The sequence below is a fragment of the Onychomys torridus genome, chromosome 3, assembly GCF_903995425.1.
Source record: "Onychomys torridus chromosome 3, mOncTor1.1, whole genome shotgun sequence".
NCBI lineage: Eukaryota > Metazoa > Chordata > Mammalia > Rodentia > Cricetidae > Onychomys > Onychomys torridus.
Genome location: NC_050445.1, coordinates 80,139,194 through 80,157,000, shown reverse-complemented (window position 1 = coordinate 80,157,000; position 17,807 = coordinate 80,139,194). Strand labels below are relative to the sequence as shown.

General features: G+C 40.3%; 2 protein-coding genes across 2 annotated transcripts in view; one reads left to right on the top strand and one right to left on the bottom strand.

Moving 5' to 3' along the window:
* Positions 1 to 17,807, top strand: part of Ccdc146 (coiled-coil domain containing 146) — a 167,843-nt gene that overhangs the window by 38,360 nt on the left and 111,676 nt on the right. The window lies entirely within an intron of this gene.
* On the bottom strand, positions 7,891 to 12,049 carry Fgl2 (fibrinogen like 2). The gene is made up of 2 exons (XM_036181250.1): positions 11,403 to 12,049; positions 7,891 to 9,641 (listed from the first exon to the last, which is right to left on the bottom strand). The coding sequence occupies exons 1-2, from the start codon at positions 11,983 to 11,985 to the stop codon at positions 8,935 to 8,937; spliced, it is 1,290 nt and encodes a 429-aa protein (XP_036037143.1). The 5' UTR covers positions 11,986 to 12,049; the 3' UTR covers positions 7,891 to 8,934.

Below are 17,807 nucleotides of genomic sequence, written 5' to 3'. Positions count from 1 at the left end.
GCAGACAGGAAGGAAAGACTGGAGAAGAAACTTTACTATGGTATCTGAGCTAAAGAGCAGGTGAGACAGGGTAAGCAGGCTTTTAGGAACAGCCAGTTTGAATAATTCCTGTGGTTTCTGGGGTGTTATGTGTAGGTGGCTGATTGTCTAGTACCTGGCTCCAAGGTGCTTAGAGCAGGTGGGGTATGCACTCTGGATTGGTTAGCTTGTATTTGAAAAGTGTAGCTGGAGAGGTCAAAGGAAGGATGAGTTGAGAAGCAGGAAACTAAAGGCTAGGTGACTCACACATATCACGTAATCTGGTTGAACAGAACAAGGTGTAGCTAGCTCATGCTTGCAGGGCAGATGGAATGCATCAGCTTTGTAGAAACTAGGCATGTGGTTAATGCAGAGGTCTATTTGTGCTTCCTTTGTGTATGCAAGTCTTTTCTTTTAATTCAAGACAGGGTTTCTCTGTGTAGCTTTGGAGCCTACCCTGGAACTCACTCTGTAGACCAGACTGGCCTCGAACTCACAGAGATCCGCCTGGCTCTCTCCCCACCTCCCCCCCAGTGCTGGGATTAAAGGCATGTGCCACCACCTCTTTTCTTAACAACTGTTTTTCACTAGGTGGCTTGACTTTTCTCTTATTCCATAGGAATTCTTTATATATTATACTTTATAAAAGCCTTTTAGTTTATTGACTAATTTTTTAGTTTGCTCATGGTGGTTTGTTCCCTATGGAAATTTATCTTTCTATGTGCTTGAATTAATCGTTGTTTTGCTGCCCCAGGGTTTTGTTACACTTTGAAAGACCTTTGCTACTCAGAGGCTATAAATTTATTTCTTGTGTTTTCTCATAGGACCTTGATGATTTGAGTCATTTTTAACCTTTGCCCATCTGCTACAGTTAGTGTGAAGGAAAATGGGAAAGAGACACCAGCAATGAGTTTAGAACCCAATGCCAAGTCCATTGTCTCTTGTCACAAAAGTACTTTTCATATTCTCACCCACATGAACCAAACTGAAGCAAACAGGAACAACTGGGTAGAGTCAGAAACATGAATCCGGGGAGTTTACAAGAATTAGCTTTATTAGTCCTCAGAATTAGAAGACAGTTTTGCTAACTGTAATGGGCATGAACAGGCTTTAGATAGCTTAAATCTTAATAATTTGATGAGAAAATCAGTAGGTGGTGTGGGAATGACTGAACAAAATAGTTCCTAGTTCTAGCTGTGTGCTGTCTGCCAGCGCGGCTGCTAGTTTTCTGAGGATTGACTTGGATTACAGCTGAAAAAGCACTGTTTTCAGCTCATGTTCCTTCCTAGCTGCCGCTCTGCTGCTTACTGTGGTGGCCTCATATCTCTTCAGGACTGCTTTAGTCTTTTCTCTCCTACCCCTAGAATCCACACACAGGAACTCCGTATTCAAATCACCATCAGCCCCTCCCTCACTCCAGAGAGACCACTGGAGGAGCCCTTGAATGGGCTACTGTAAGTGTGAATAGAATAGAACGTTTTCCTTCACTGCCTTGACCTTCCTTCACCCAGCAGGAAATGTAGATTCACTGCAGAAAGCCTTGAAAAGCCACTTGGCACTGCTAAGGTGTCCTCTCAGGAAAAGGAGGCGTGAGTTCTATGGCTCATCCAGTGCAAAACTGCCTAAAATTCCTCATCAGCAGGCAAACTCCAAAGGCCTCTCAGACGCTAAAGGGCTCCAGGCGCTGGCCGCCCCACCCTCAGGCTGTGCTTTTCTTTGTGTCTCCACCCACTTTCTTCTTGACATCTTTGGCCCTTTCATTGTTTATGAAGTGGTGTTCAGACTTCTTTCCAGATGCTTCCCACCCAGCATCGCTGGTTCTCTCCAGACCCAGGCATAGAAGTGAGGGACCGACAGGCAGCAGGAGGAAATTATAAACACTTAGATTTGAAGTTCCCCTGGCTTGATCATTGCCACTTCCTCATCACCAACAGTCAAATCCCTCAGCAATCGAATCCACCATTCCTTTTGTTCTTGCTTCCTGCCAGAACCTACATGCTGCAGCCTGAGTAGTTCCTGGATTTTCCACTCTGCCTTTGCCTTTGCGCTCTTGTACTCAGGAGGGAGTGAGCTGTGCCACTTCAGAATTCTAGCCATTTTCCAAGGCCAGCTAGGGGCCTAACGTTTTCTCAAAGTATCTCACTTCCCAACAGCGCTGGATGGTGTCTTGTTGCGGTATTGCCCGCGCTACCACCACCCGTTTACCATGTCCGAGCGAGGGGCTGTGGATCGAAAAACAGAGACAAGAGACAGCAGGTCATCGTGCCAGGGGATGCCGAATGCCGTTTATTGAAGAAGGGAGGAGGGAACCTTAAACACAGGCTTACAGCACAATGGAGGAACCCCGGAGGGCAGAAGTTCGCTACTGAATGTTCTACATTCTTGCATCTAAGCTGTTTACACCAAATGCAGGAAACACAAACAAGGAACTTCCCTTAAGCTTTCAGGAGGGTGGAGACCTGCAGGGAATCAGCATAGGGAGGACATCCAGGTCAAGGTCAGGCAAGCAGGGCGCAGTTACCCAACTTGGGAGTTCCAGGGCACTACAGTGTCTCCTGTAACCTCCCCCTGCTCTACTGCACGGACTCCTCTCCCTTCCAAGCAGAGCTTGCTCACTTCTGTAACCTCAACCCTGCTGTGATGGGGTTTCAAAAAAGTGGATACACATAATCATCACTTTTCAAAGCAAATGTAAAAAAGAGGCTTCTGCGTTTCTGAATGTGGTTTTCATATAAAGTCAACCTGAGTTCTTGGCATTTACATATTTTCATATTACGTATTTATGTATTAGAACCATCATGCAACTATACTATTTTATTTCACAACTGAACCCCTTAAGGGACATGTGACAGAGAAGGAGTGATTATCAAATGTTTTCTTTCAGTAAAAGACCTGAAGATCTAGAAAAGCTGAGCTCTTTTAGTTGGGACAGTATTTCAGGCTACAGATTATCTCAACTTCTCCAACCCTGCTTTCTCTGACATGTCTGTAGAGGTGTGGGGCCACTGCAAACAGGTTGAGACTCTCTACCTGAAGTTCAGCCTGTTCAACACCAACCCTGTATTCACAATGAAGGTGTTGTCCTGGTCCACTTCCACAATTCCCCACTGTCTGGGTCCCTCAGAGGGGGAGGTCTAATAGTTGGTTTAATTGGGCTTTCAAACTTGTCCAAATGGCTAGAGCAATGGCTGAGCAGTTAAGAGCACTGGCTGCCCTTCCAGGGGACCTGGGTTTAGTTCCTAGCACCCGTGTGTAGGCTCACAATCCTCTGTAATTCCAGTCCCAAGAAATCCCACACACTCTTCTGGCCTCTAAGAGCACTGCATGCATGTTGTACACACACACACACACACACACACATACACACACACACACACACACACACACACACACACACACACACCCCACACATTCAGGCAAACACTCATACACATAAAATGCAAATAAATGAAATCTCAAAAAATTTTAAACATTTGCTCCAATAGGATAGAATTTTTTAAAATAGTAAACCTCAATAATATCACTTATTTTCAAGTGATACGCTTTATAAAAATTGTTTTCTTTAACAAATGAAAATAAGAACTTTGGCATTTCCATGAGAAGTTGTTCAGCTTTCAGATAACTTGAAAAGTACTTTGTGTTTGAGCAAAATGTGCCTAGCAGTGAATCCTGCCATGTAACCATGGAGCAAGCAGTGTTTGGACAGCGTGAAGATCTGTTTACCCTTTCTATCAGCACTATTATAAATTTGACTTAGCTTCAGGAAGACAGTTTTTAAACACTAGGTTAAGTAGAACGTTAACACCCTTGAAAGTACATTAATTTAAAAATATCTCCTGTCCAAAATATTATATAATTGTTTTAATAAGATACAATTTCAGCTCAAACAAGATATAATTTGGAATTATTTTTCATTTTCTAAGATTTAAAAGAAAGTCAAGGAGGAATGATATTGAGGGCCACTGTGTGAGGGTTTCTGTAGAAAACTAGTCTTTCTTAGAAATACACCAAGAATATCAGGAAAGCTGGAAATGGATGATGGCCCACAAATGATTGACAGCTTCCCTCCTGGGAAGCTTCTGTGTGAGAGATGGAAAGCATTGCCTCCTTGTGCAGCTTTACCACAGTGAGCAGCAATGCCGGAAGTGCCCTGGGAGAGTGTCCTGTGCAGGGCTGGTGAATGTTGCCGTCACCCTCATCCGGTGCTATGATGAGAGTGACTTGGAATGTGAGTCCAGGCTCCCTCTGACTCGGGGAACTTTTGTAAAATGCTTGTGAAAGATATAATTCAATATCAGTGACATCTCTAAAAAAAGATAAAGGGACTAAAATTGATATGTGTTAAACTATTCATAATCATAGCAATGTTGTTCCCTAATGATATTAAATGATTTGTCAAACTAGGTAGTATGCTGTCAACAAACTTGGAGATCTTTTCTCTGTGGTCTAATTCTTGTTTCTTTTGCCATATGCATATGCACACACACACACACACACACACACACACACACACACACACACTGTATTCAGTATGATAACATTCCCTATGACAAGAAGCTGTATCCCAGAAGGACAGAATCTGAGGCTCTGAAAGGTCATTGATTCCTTCTTTTATGGTGGATGATTTTCTAAGTCAAAATAAGTATTTTCCATTGTGTAACACCACACTTGTTTTTAAGACAGCAATTAGTTCAACAGAAGGACATTGCTAACACCATAACGGTATCTAAGACATACAACAAGACTCGGGAAGAAAGTACTTTTTATTAGCATGAAAAGCAAATCTGAAACTAAAATGATCTAGAACCCATACACCATCCTGTGGGAGTGAAATTCTGCCCTCTGATGGAGACATCCCTGAGACCTCTCTGGTGCAATCACAAGATGGCTGGATCCTGGTTACTCTTTACCTCCAACATCTTTGCAAGATGAATTGGCATAGGCTCCTGCAGAAAAATCTGCGTTCTGTGTCCACTTATTAACTGGGTTATCTTTTCCGGTCCCATGGGTTCATCACATTTGTAACTGAGCAATTCTCAAATCCATTTCTAAACCCAGGGTGTTCTTCCTGAATTCCACCTGGAGGTATTTGAGGTTCACATGTTCTAAACTGCGGTTACCAACCCTTACTCCACTCCACTCTTAGACACTCATCACACAGATTCCCTCTGCAGATGACTTTCTCATTTCAGTTCATGACAGCTCCATCTTCCAAAGTTACTCAGTCTGAAATAGAGGTTTGAGGTGACACCTCTAATTTTTTTTTAGTTCATTTATCTATTTTGCTATCTATAACTGACTGTGACCATCAAATCTTGTCAGATCTACCTCAAAACAGATGGACTTCACCATAAACACCTGAAGTCTGCGCTTTTGTCGTCTATCAACAGCGTAATGTATCACTATCATACTGGAAGAACCCTGTATTCACAGTAAGAGAGCCATCTTTTTTGAACTGGAGGAGATGATGTCCCTCCTCTGTTCAAAATGTCACTTTCTATCTATTCAGCATAAGAAGCATCCTTGTTTACAAGGCACAGTGGCCCTCCCCTCTGTTCACCCACAGCCCTTTAAGCTTCTCTCTTGTCTTACTTTCTTGACTCCAGCAGGCTAGACTCTGTTTTTCACACATGGGTCCCTTTGCTGACTCTCAAATGTGCCAACTGCTCTCCAGACTCCAAACGTTGATGCTTCTTGCTCCCTTGTCTTGGAACTTGCTCTTCTCAGATATTTTCTCAGCTCTCTTAGTCTTTTATCTACATATCTGTTAGCATGTCAGCACTGCAGAGAGGTCTCCCCTCCATACCATGTACTAATTAGCACCTCCTCTAACCCTCTCACATCTACCTGAAAGTTTCTCCTTGTTGAAACTCTTTTGAGTGCTGGGCTTATCTGTGTTGGTCAATGGTACACCCTAACCTTCAAGGAGACTTTCTGGAACACGTGCAAATATCTGTTAAATTTATTAAGGCAAACTCCACACGGACTTCATACCTCCAAAAGTCTTTGAGTTTTAAGACATTTCTGGCTCCTCGGCTTTATTAATATAAGCTACCATTGAATATAGGTTTATGTTAATTAGGTAGGCAAACTATTAGAGCAAAACATTTCTCCTTGACTCATCTTTGAATGGATAATTTTTGTTGAAAGTACATACACCAACAAACTCAAACACTTCTAAAATGTATTCTTCGGGGGTGGGGAAAAATAAAAAATAAAATAAAATGTATTCTTCCTTGTCACACTACCTCCAAATCTGTCTAAATATGTCTTCCTTCACATTCTTGCTAAACTGGCAAGGATGTGTAAAGACCTCCCCACCTGTGTGATTTTATGCTTGATATCAGAGCATGCCCTTGTTAAAGATCTGTGGGTTCTGATGTGTAGAATGGAGGAACTTGGAAAAATTAAACCATTCCTTTAGCAAAGAAAGCAACAGTGTCTTCCAGGCAAACAGAAAGAGCGTCAACAAACACTGAGGGAGGAGACTCAATCATGTTGGGGAGTGCTGTTTGCAGGGTTCTCCAACTGATCCTGTATTCTCATTTCTGGCTCTTCACAGTCAGTGAGGAAGACCTTGGAAAGGAAAGGAGTGCTAAACCTGTCAGTAACATGAATGAGAGCAAAGAGGAGAGAGAGCTAAATGCCACAAACTGAAAATTCTGTATCGAGGATGTGTTGACAGCGTTTAAAAGGAAATAGATAATGGTGTTCCTCTATCTGCCTCACTTCCTTTTAAAGAAATAATACTCAGTGCTTTTTAAAGATGTGGGATATTCTCTAGATTAGGTAAATACAATTCAACTTTTCTGATAATAATAGATATGTAAATGTCACTTTACAATCCATGTTCACGTATTGAAGGATAGATACAAAGATTAAGCATTTTATTTTACCAGGCTTTAAAGAGACATGAAACATAACCTTAATTATACATTAGTGAAAAGAATTTTTAGACAAGAGTTTATTGTAATTACATACATCCATTTTTATCTTTAAAACTTTTTGAGGGGTGAGGGGAAGGTACCAATATTGTGAAGACCAGCCAATATTGTGGTTCAAATGCTTCTTATGTTTTGCATATACAAGCTCTATTCATCAGATACATGAATACATTTGGTGCATTACTCACCCAAATGAAACCAAGACTGTAGAAATATATATTTGCAAATAGTACACATTTATGAGCATTGGCATATATTAGTGAACAATTAAGACAAAGTAAATTTCAATTTATTTCAAATGTTTATTTCAGTAAACAGTTTAAAGATTATCAAAGTCTACAATATATTTTTTAATGAGTGATAGAAAATGATTTCAAAAATAAATTTCTGTGTTAAAGAGCTCATTAGAAAAACATCATAAGAGTATAATAGAAAACAACATTTTGATCCATGGCATGTGCAAAGATAATTTACATGGACTCATTGTTATTTACCAAACTTCCCTGAAAAAGACACACTACACATGTGTGTATACTTTTCTGAAATGTCCTTAGACCTATACAGTTATATATAGTAGACAGGATTTGAAACATGTATATTGTATAATATCAAAATCTTCTTGGTCTTTTTTTAAAAAGAAAAAAAAATCAATTATGCCACTTACATCAATATCCTACCAAGTAGGTAAACAGTCTTTGGAATCTATATTTTATATTTTGGTCACTTAATCAGCATGCATTTACATTACTCTAGTAATTTAATTATATTAATAATAGATTTATTTTCATTGTATTTACCTAAAACTTCATGTTTCATATTTTTCTTTTTCTTTTTTTCTTTTTATTTTTTTCAGAGCTGAGGACTGAACCCAGAGCCTTTCATTTGCTAGGCAAGCACTCCACCACTGAGCTAAATCCCCAACCCCATGTTTCATATTTTTAAAATAATATCTTGTACCTTTTAAAGATTTTTCTACAATGGCTACATATTCAAAAATTTAAGTAGTAAATTCTTTGAATTTCTAAGAGTGAAATAAGAAATTGACTAGGATTAAAATGTATAACATTTGAACTATTTCAAAATTCATCTTAAATAAATAAAGTTATTCTAGAAAAGTCAGCTTCCTAGGAAGTTGATCCCTCAACAATAGCATTGCTTTAGGTATGGGATTGGCTTTCAAAGTATAAACAGATGTTTTATAGTAGGTCTCTCTACTCTGCCTTTCCTGAAGAAGCCTTACAGTAGTCCAGCACCTTACATTAAAATGATTGAGCATGTAGAGCAGAGGCTGACAACAGAGCAGCTTCTGCATCAGGTTCTAGCAGGCTATAGACAGTGAAGGAATTACCTCTAAACCAGTCTTCAGGGTTCCATCAGTTTCCAGTTAGGATGGGGAAGAGACATTATTTTACCGAAGGTATTTTAATGCCATATTATACATTTCATGAATGTTACCTGAATAAGTTTAGCTATACATATTACTCCCCCCCCCCACTTCATTTTTGAGAAATAGAATGCTTTAAGGTCTTCTTGGCTCAAACAAAATAGTACAGTTCTTGGCTACAGATACACAAATAACTTTGGCCTGAAAAGACTGATATATTTTCAAATATGCATATTTAGCCCTAGTAAAAATAAAATTTGCTTATATAAAATTTAGCTTGCTGAATAATTTAGTTTTTAATTGTAAAAAATAATAAATATAGTAGGAAACTTTTTCAACCAATAAAAATTAAAGGGTTTGCAAGTATAATGTATAATTGGCAATATTTCCAGAGCTTTCAAGCATTCCTTGTATAACAGGAACAAAATAGTTGTTTTAGATATCTTTAGCTTTATTTTAAAAGCTGTGAAGTTTAAAAGGAAGTGTTTTAGCCATAGGAAAGGAATATAAATTCAAGCATATGATAAAGGTCAGAAGGAATTCATTGCCTATAGATAGTGAGTACCTGGAGAGATGAACACTAGCAATTTATGGCTTGAAATTCTTGGGTCTAATCATCATCTTGGTCTGCTTAAAGGAGGACTTGTAGCCACCAGGATGTGCTTGGCTTATACCTGGCCAGGTGCCCCAGAAAATCCCATTGCGGACACCTTTGTATTTCTGGTGATAATATTTGCCATTTAAATTTGCAGAGAGACATGCATCAAACCACCAGCCTGAGCTGTAGTAGAGCCCGCAGTTCCCAGAGGGATACCTGTCATTGTCTCTGTCTGGGGTGGTGAAAAACTTCAGATCATGGTTGTAATGTTTACTGAAACGTAAGGCATCTCCCGCTGTGCCATTGTAGTTACCGATATGTAATCGATATTTGAGAAATTCATTGGCCACGTAAAATTGATCATACAAGGCATACAGTGTGACACCATTAAAGTCTTCAAGATCTATTCTCAAAATCATTTCCTTACTCTTGGTCAGCAGATGAATTTTGTCATTACCCAGCCAAAATTCTCGGTCAAGGTTTCCAAAGCCTACTTTGTAGTCTTTCCATTCTCTGGTGAAGTTGGTACTTCCATCAAGGCGAGCCTGCAGCACCGTCCAGCCTCCCCCCATGGTCTCCATGTCACAGTACACCATGAAGCTACTGTGTCTGGGGTCAGGTGTGACTTGGTAGGTCTCACTGCTTCTCTTTCCTATTGCATAGTAGTCAGAGCAATCTTTGTATATTAGATGTTGAACTGAAAGAGGGGAGAGAGAAAAACATGGAATTTTGTTAATAAAAGTTATGCATCTGAAGAATTATTTAGACTCAAAAACAATTTGATAAGTTAGTTAGTAGTGATAATGGAACTTGGCTCTGATACACTCACCGGGACCTGGTTAACAGGACTGTCATGGTTGGTAATAATAGTGACGATGCTAACAACAAACAACAGTAGAACAACTGTAACAAGGTTTAATGAGGACCAACCACCACCAGAAGCTCAGCCAAGCACTGTAGCATTTTGGGATTGAATCTACACATCAGCCTTGTGTGGTAGGTGTTACTGCCAATTTGCTTATAAGGTCATTAGTCTCAGAGAAGATTGATGATTTTTCCCACTTCAAACAAGTGTGAAGAGCTAGGACATAAAGTCAAATCTGCCTGACATAACCATCGCTTTCCATAGTCCTAAAGCTGAGATGAGTCTAAGTCTCCTGGGAATGCATTTTAGACACAATCAGAATTTTATTCTAGGATAAGTTCCAAATGAAGGGTCAACCTTCCTGCCACAACATTGCTTAGAAACTCACTTTCATTTTACCTGACAACTATATAAAAACGTTCAAGTAAAAAAAAAAAATGTTTTCCCCAATAATATACCAATATTATTCTGAATTTATTATTCAGGAAGGCATAGTCAACCAATGTTTCACAGTTTGACTTCTAGATGAAGCATCAGGATGATTATGCGCAGTATAATCAGTCAACAGGGTTTGTTCATTCCCAGTCAATTTTTATAAAAATTTGAGTCAAGTAAATTAAGTTTAATGTAAGATACTTGGGAGGCACAAAAATCGATGTGTATTTTGAACTCATAATATTTTATTTTCTAAAACTTTTAGGAGAAATGTAAGTAATAGAATCTTTTTTTTGTATCATTACAAATCACTGTGCAGTGCCATAACTAATATACACCTTGTGATGTCACTTAAAACATCAGCGTCTACCTGGTGATATGCAGGGTGAATTCCATCCAGGCTAGCAGGGTCATTGATGACAGTAGTCCTTGACACCATGACCTCCAGGAGATTACAAATGAAAGTGATCTCTACTATGTCCCATTAACCCCACAGTCAGGATGAGCACAGCTCCTAACAAAGAAGTGGCCTGCTAGGGTGTGGCAACACCATCAGCAAAAGTCCTGGGAATTCGGGAATCACAGACGACAATGCCATGGGCACAGTAGGTCGTCAGTCTGTGGTCTTTTAAAATAGTATTAACGGTAAGTAATTGGGATGGTGAGGCTGGATGTGCCACTAAGTCTCAAACCAAAAAGTTTGGCACACACATGAAGCTGCTTTTATTCTATGTATAAAATCTCCCATTCTCACTAAGTATTTGAGAGCAGATTGTTTGCGAAAGCCTTTCAAAAGCACCTGCTGCTCTGAGAAGTGGCGGGCAGCCACCCAACACCTGATTTCCGTGACCTAAGTAAGCACAGCCAGGAACTTTGCAATATCTATCTTGAGATACTGAGACAGGCACCAGCCTGGAAGGAACCTGCTTCTGCTCCTGTGTAGGTCTAGAGATTGACTGAAAGTGTTTCTATTGGATACAAGTAATAGGATTTTCGTAATTAGATCCTTTACCACTTCTCACTTGAGAAAATACTTGTTTGTCCTGCTGTAACCAATAGATGAAAGGCTTATTAACGTACTCCCTCTGGTTATGTTTATGGCCACTATCTCTCTATACAGCATTCATGAACAAATGGTAAGAACCTCATTACACCTACCCGGCTGTGGCTGGATGTACTCTTGGCTGGGACACTTGGAACATTTGCCGTCCAAAGTGTTGACCACAAACGTTAGATTTGCCACTTTGTCGTCAACGTAGGTCTCGATGTTGTTCATATTTACAAGATGGAGCGTCTCCAGGCGCCCCTGCAGCCCGTGGATCTCGTCCTTTGCATTCTTGAGCTCCGAGGACAACTTGTTCACCTGACTCTCTAGTTCCTGGACTCGGTTGTCCGTGGCCATCTCTGCTCCATTCCCGCCCGGCTCTCCATGGTCGTCAGCCTGCAACTTGCAGTCCTGGCAGGATTTCTTCAGACTGTCCACGGCTTCCTTGAGGATCCGTACTTCTTTGAGCACCTCCTCCATGCTGCCGAACTGCCACGGGAGCTGGAGGGTCAGTGTGGGCAGGGTGAGCTGGAAGGGGCACTGGCTCCCCTCGCACTTCCCGCTGCCTTCCAGCCTCGCAGGGCAGGCGGCCTGGGCTCTCGCATCCCCCAGCCCCTCGGTCAGGTTGTGCACCTGCCCTGCTCTGCAGGCAGCGAGGACCGCGGAGCTCAGCCAGAACCAGCCGGGAAGCCTCATCCTCGAAGTGCCTGCTTTCCTGCCCGACCCAGCGCTTTAATAGCCACAGCCGCCTGACTCAGGCTTTCTGTGTTCCCAGAAAAGGGCGGGCTCATTTGCATCACCAGTCACAGAAGCCGCACTGGAGGAGGAGAGGGTCCTCAGCAAACGCAGCTGGCCAAAGGCTATGATCCCTCTACCTTCTCTCCTCAGTCAAAACCACACACAACAGAATGCCTGCCGTGGGTGGCACGCCTGCTATTCAAGATTCACTGTCTTGGTTTTTAATAAAGCACAAGTAAAGTCTTTTGTTTAAAGAACAATTGTAATACTAATGCTCGAAGTACAGCACTTAATTACACTGACCTCCACTACACTGGGGAAAGGATTTAAAAGTCCAAATGTCTGTGAGTTTCTTCCCACTAAGTGTGACTTGAAATGGAAAAGATTGTTTCCTCACTAGTTTGGGGGCACCAAAGACCTCCTGTCCTTGAAGACTAGACTTTCCATGAGTTCTTAAGTACTTTCAGTTGCTTCTGATCAGAACAAGGGGCAGCTCTTTAAAAGAACATTTTCTTTCCCTCTTTCATCTGTTTGTAAAAGGGAAGAAAACTGGAAGAGGAAAATGATGCTGGGTTTTCTCCTCTGACAGCATAGGATATATAATTGTCGGTGCCTAAAACACTTGGAAGGGCATCAGTCTTGCCTCACAGCCAGCTGCTGTCCAGTCCTCATCATTCTGACCAGGAACTGGGGGCACAAGACTGCTTCCTTTAAGTTATTGTGCATATTGACCTCTTATAAGATTTCTAAAACGGATTTTATTCAACATTACTGATACAGATAAACCCATTTAAAAAATTTGTACTAGTTAAGGCACTCTGTAATCTATCTCTTATTTATTTAGACTAGGTCTCATGTAGCTCAGGTGGCCTTGAACTCTGATTTTCTTACCTCTATCTCCTAAGTGCCGGGTGATAGGTATGTGCCACCACATCCAACTCTCATTTATGTCTCAAGCCAAATTCCCTAAGACCCTACAACCCTTAATTCTAGCTAAACTACTCTATTCAAATTCTCAAAACATTGCAGGCTCGCTCTCTGTGCCTGAGATTGTGTTTACTTCTGATGCCCTACCTCAACAGGACATAATGATCATTAACTTTGCTGAGCCCCCATTCCTGTTACAGAGCAGGAGGAATTCAGGTATTCTTTCCTCACATAGAAATAGCGTATACAAGGGAGAAATGTGGTATATGAAAACATTGTCAAATACACCTTCTGCCTCGTTGTCTTCCAACTTCTTCCAGCCTTCAAATTTCTTTCCTTTTCATTCCATTTGATGTATTCAAACCAATTTTAAACCAAAAGTTTATCTCCTGCTTAAAAATATCTGATTTCATTTCCCCTCCTCATCCACTCAAGTCATGGCACCCTGTGTTGCAAGGGAGAAATAAATGGATAATTTTAAAGAGCTTTTTTTTTTTTTTAAATCTTTTTAAAAAAGATTTATTTATTATGTATACAGAAGAGGGCGCCAGATCTCATTACAGATGGTTGTGAGCCACCATGTGGTTGCTGGGAATTGAACTCAGGACCTCTGGAAGAGCAGTTGGTGCTCTTAACCTCTGAGCCATCTCTCCAGCCCATGGATAATTTTAAAGAGAAAGAATAACATATTAAAATTTACCTTGTAAAGTGTGCCTATATAAGATGAGATTCTGGGACATTATTAATAAGTTAGAGCACAAATCTATGTTTACCAGCCAAGAACATATTCAATCATTGTATAGTCAATACCATGCTAGACTATATATACAACATGCTTGCCAAAACCTTGCTGATCTATTTATTAATAATATTCTAATGATACTCTGTAGACAAAGTGTTAAATGGTCTTGTTAATAAAAAACATGGAGCCAGATATAGGGGTGAAAACCTGAGAGATCAGGGAAATAGGGAAAGCCACAGCTAACCTCACCTTGCCAACCCCACAGCTTCCAAAGGCGAGCTACTTCCTGTTTACCCACGCCTATATGACTTGTTGTTCTGCCATCTGATTTGCTCTCTCTGTCCAGCTGCATCACTTCCTCTTCCTGCCTGGCTCTGACACTTCCTGTCCGTGGTTAACTAGTGTTGTAATTTAAGGCATGTGCCACCACTGCCTGGCTCTGTTTTCCAGTGTGGCCTTGAACCCACAGAGATCCAGACAGATCCGTGCCTGCCAAGTGACAGGATTAAAGGTGTGAGTGCCACCATTTTCTGGCCTCTATGTCTACTGTCCTCTGACCCCAGATAAGTTTATTAGGGTGAACAATATATTGGGGGACACAGTGTCACCACAGTACTCTCCAAATACACACCACCCTCCTGAGAACTTGGGCTACACTAATAAACAAATCAAAGCAACAAAAAACAAAACAAACAAACAAAAACACCTCCCCTTTCTTGGAGATACTAAAGGCCTCTTCTTTTCTTCATGTCATCTCCCCATGTGGACATAGGACTTTCTAATGAAATCCTGAACATTTCTAACTTTCTAAATATGACAGAAGCACAGCTTTCTGATCTGGACGTGGCTCATCATTCATCTGTTTGAATGAGAGATTTGTTCTCTGGGAGCAGCCATTGACTCCTCAGTTCTCCACATGTCCCAGCTCTACCTAAAAGGCTGTATACCTTTGAAAACAGGCTGCTGTCTGTCCAGGGGCCACTTGAAATTCTTAAAGTGAAAGTAGAAAATTGCTTTGTTTATAAGTTTTCTGGGCACTGATATGTGATCTTCAGGATTCTCAACTTCAAAAAATCATTGTCCTCAAATGGGTGTGGCGATATTCCCCTCTAATCTCCACACAGGAGGCTGAGGCTGGAGGAGCAGGAATTCAAGAACAGCCTGAGCTACACAGAAAGACTCTGTCTTAAAATAAAGCAAATCGGGTTGGGGATTTAGCTCAGTGGTAGAGCACTTGCCTAGCAAGCGCAAGGCCCTGGATTTGATTCTCAGCTCAAAACAAACAAACAAACAAACAAACAAACAAACAAACAAAGCAAATCCTTAGTCCCTAATGACAAAGCAGACACTAAGCAGCTACCATAAGAATAAGGCTCAGTCCAGCCCTGGAGTTTGTAACCTCTGGAGCAGAGTGCTGTGCCAGAGCCTTCCATGGGTGCTGTCCAGCTTTGACCACCTGTCCATGCAGTTAAGCACAGAAGGGACCTAAGCAGTAAGTAGTGAGCCAATGGTTTTATGGTTTTGAGAAGATGTAGCTAGAAATTAATCCCAGGTCTGTACCTTTTCTTTTGTGCCATACCAAGAGAATGGCAACACACTGGAGCCCTAATGAGAACAGCTTGGTGCTGATATCAATGCTTAGATCAGGTGGGAACCAGGGAAAGTCTTTGAACAAAGACTCAGATTCCTCCTCCTCTAGTTTCATTTTAAGGATTCTAACCAAAAAAGAAAGTATAGACTGGAAATAGCCAAAAATCTGCTATTCAATAGCCTACAGGACATATACAGCCATCTGCTCATTCATATAACCTGAATCTCAGGTTAGATGTTAACAGAACTGGAATATTCCACAGGAGCCTTGAGATGTCTGTTAGCCAATACTTATCACCACAATGCCTTCTTATAAACTCTGCACCAAACCAAGGCAGGTGGAGGTCCAGGAGATTCATGGGCTGTGGCATCTCATTTTGTTGTCAGCTAGTTAAATTTCCAGAGACTTAGAAAAGTTGATGTAACCAACATTGAAGAAACACTGGAGGTTAATCTTAGTTTCTTTTTTATATTCTTGAAACAAGACAAACAATAAAATATAATAAAGAAATTACCAATAGTGAAGTATGGCTTATAGCCTCATCTTCATTCCTGCTAGTTGTGGTAGATGCATCCTAAAGGCATCACAAGTGCTGAATCAGCAAATGTTGTGTTGAACCAGGGCCCTGAGGTCTAGATTTCTGGAAGACTGGCCTTGTAATTTTTTTCAACTAATCAAAATATAACCTTGTTTTTATTGTGTTTCTCTGTAAAGACACCTTATTAAGCATATATGGTTGATGAACTCATGGCTAAGAGAACTATATGATAAATTCCTGACAGAAGCTTGTAGCAATCCTTATACTCTCCATCAGGTACACTGCAGACAACCCTTCAGCACTCTGCTATCAACAAAACCCACACAAGTGGTAAAAGCATGGCATTAGCCTAAAAGAAGGCAGAGAATTATCTTTCACTTGAGCTAGGAATATAGTGTTAGGTAACTAAAAAATAATATGCTATTCTGTATATGGCCCTAAATGACCCCAGAGATTTTAGAGTTGTGTAGGGTAGATCTGAAATGCCTTGAGTTATATGTTTGGTCCTCAGATTGGTATTTCTGGGATGCTATGGAATCTCTAAGAGGTGGTCCTGGGGAAAGGTCACCTGAAGAATGCTGCAGGTGATTGAAGGCTTGCTGTTGATGTGGATTGTGAGACCCCCAAGCTTTTCACTTCCAGCCATAAGGTGGATAGTTTTCTCCACCCTATGTTCCATCAGTAAAAGGACTGAAACTCCAAAATGACAAGTTGATTATCTCAGGGATTTATTATAGTTAGGGAACACTAACACAGATTGCAAATAAATTTTATTTATTTATTTTATGTGTTTATGAGTGCATGTATGTCTGTGCACCACGGGTGTACCTGGTGCCCTTGGAGGCCAGAAGAAGGCATCATATCCCCTGGAACTGGAGTTATGGACGGTGTGAGTCTCCATGTGGGTTCTGGGAATTGAACCCAGGTCCTTTGGAAGAGCAGCCAGTGCTCTTAACCACTGAGACATTCTTCTAGCCTCAGAAATAAATTTTGGTGAGTAACTTTCAAAGGTGGAATTCATGAAGACTATACATTTTTCTAAAATACATTTTAAGCTGAGATGATTAAATTGATTTTACCTGTTTTATAACTTGCATCCCTTAGAGATTTGTTTTGTCTACATTTGGCATTTTGAATAATACATTAATATGAATTTATATAGTATATAAGATATAGGTACACTGTATGTTATATACAATATGCAATGTGTTTGTTATATAAGCTATGTAATTTCAATTGTAGAATTTAGCTTAAAACATTCTTTCAGTTTTTAGTTCATTGCTTAGTTATAGAAAAATAAAAATACCAAACTAATTCTGGCCTAGTGAATAATTTATTCAACACACATCTCTTTTGAAGACCTGTCCTTATACTCTTAGAAATTGACTTTTAAAAGATTTCAAAGTTTATCTCCTGAAATATACATCAGCATGGAAACCTTTAATAATTTGAAAAGGTCATGTCCACTGCTGCTGCTAGCTAAGAAAAGATCTGAACTGGAGTAAATAATGAACTTCTAATAATTAGTGTTGAGGCACATTGACAGTGCCCCATCCAAGTCCTTCTTTTTTAAAGTGTGTGTGTTAGTTTTTTGTTGTTTTTTTTTTTAACATTCTGAGGTGAAGCATTAACCTACTCTGTTTCTGCTTTGATGTTATCTGTAATTGGGGCTATTTCCTGTTACTTAGGGTAGCAGAGAAAAGACAGCACTGATGATTGTTATCAAAAACTGTGAAACAGCCCAGGTCTCACCTCCTCCTAACCCAGCCACTGCTTGTCACCACCTCTCCTGCCCCTATGTTTAAGGGAACTGTTTTGATCATGTTTGCATGTATAAGGGTGTATATTTTGACAATTGATACAAATCAATTGTATTGATGGCTAATGTATACAAAAAGATGATAGAGTAACAAGTTTTATCAGTCACATATAATTTTAAAATAAATATTCAACTTGTTACTATGATCATCTCAAAAGATACC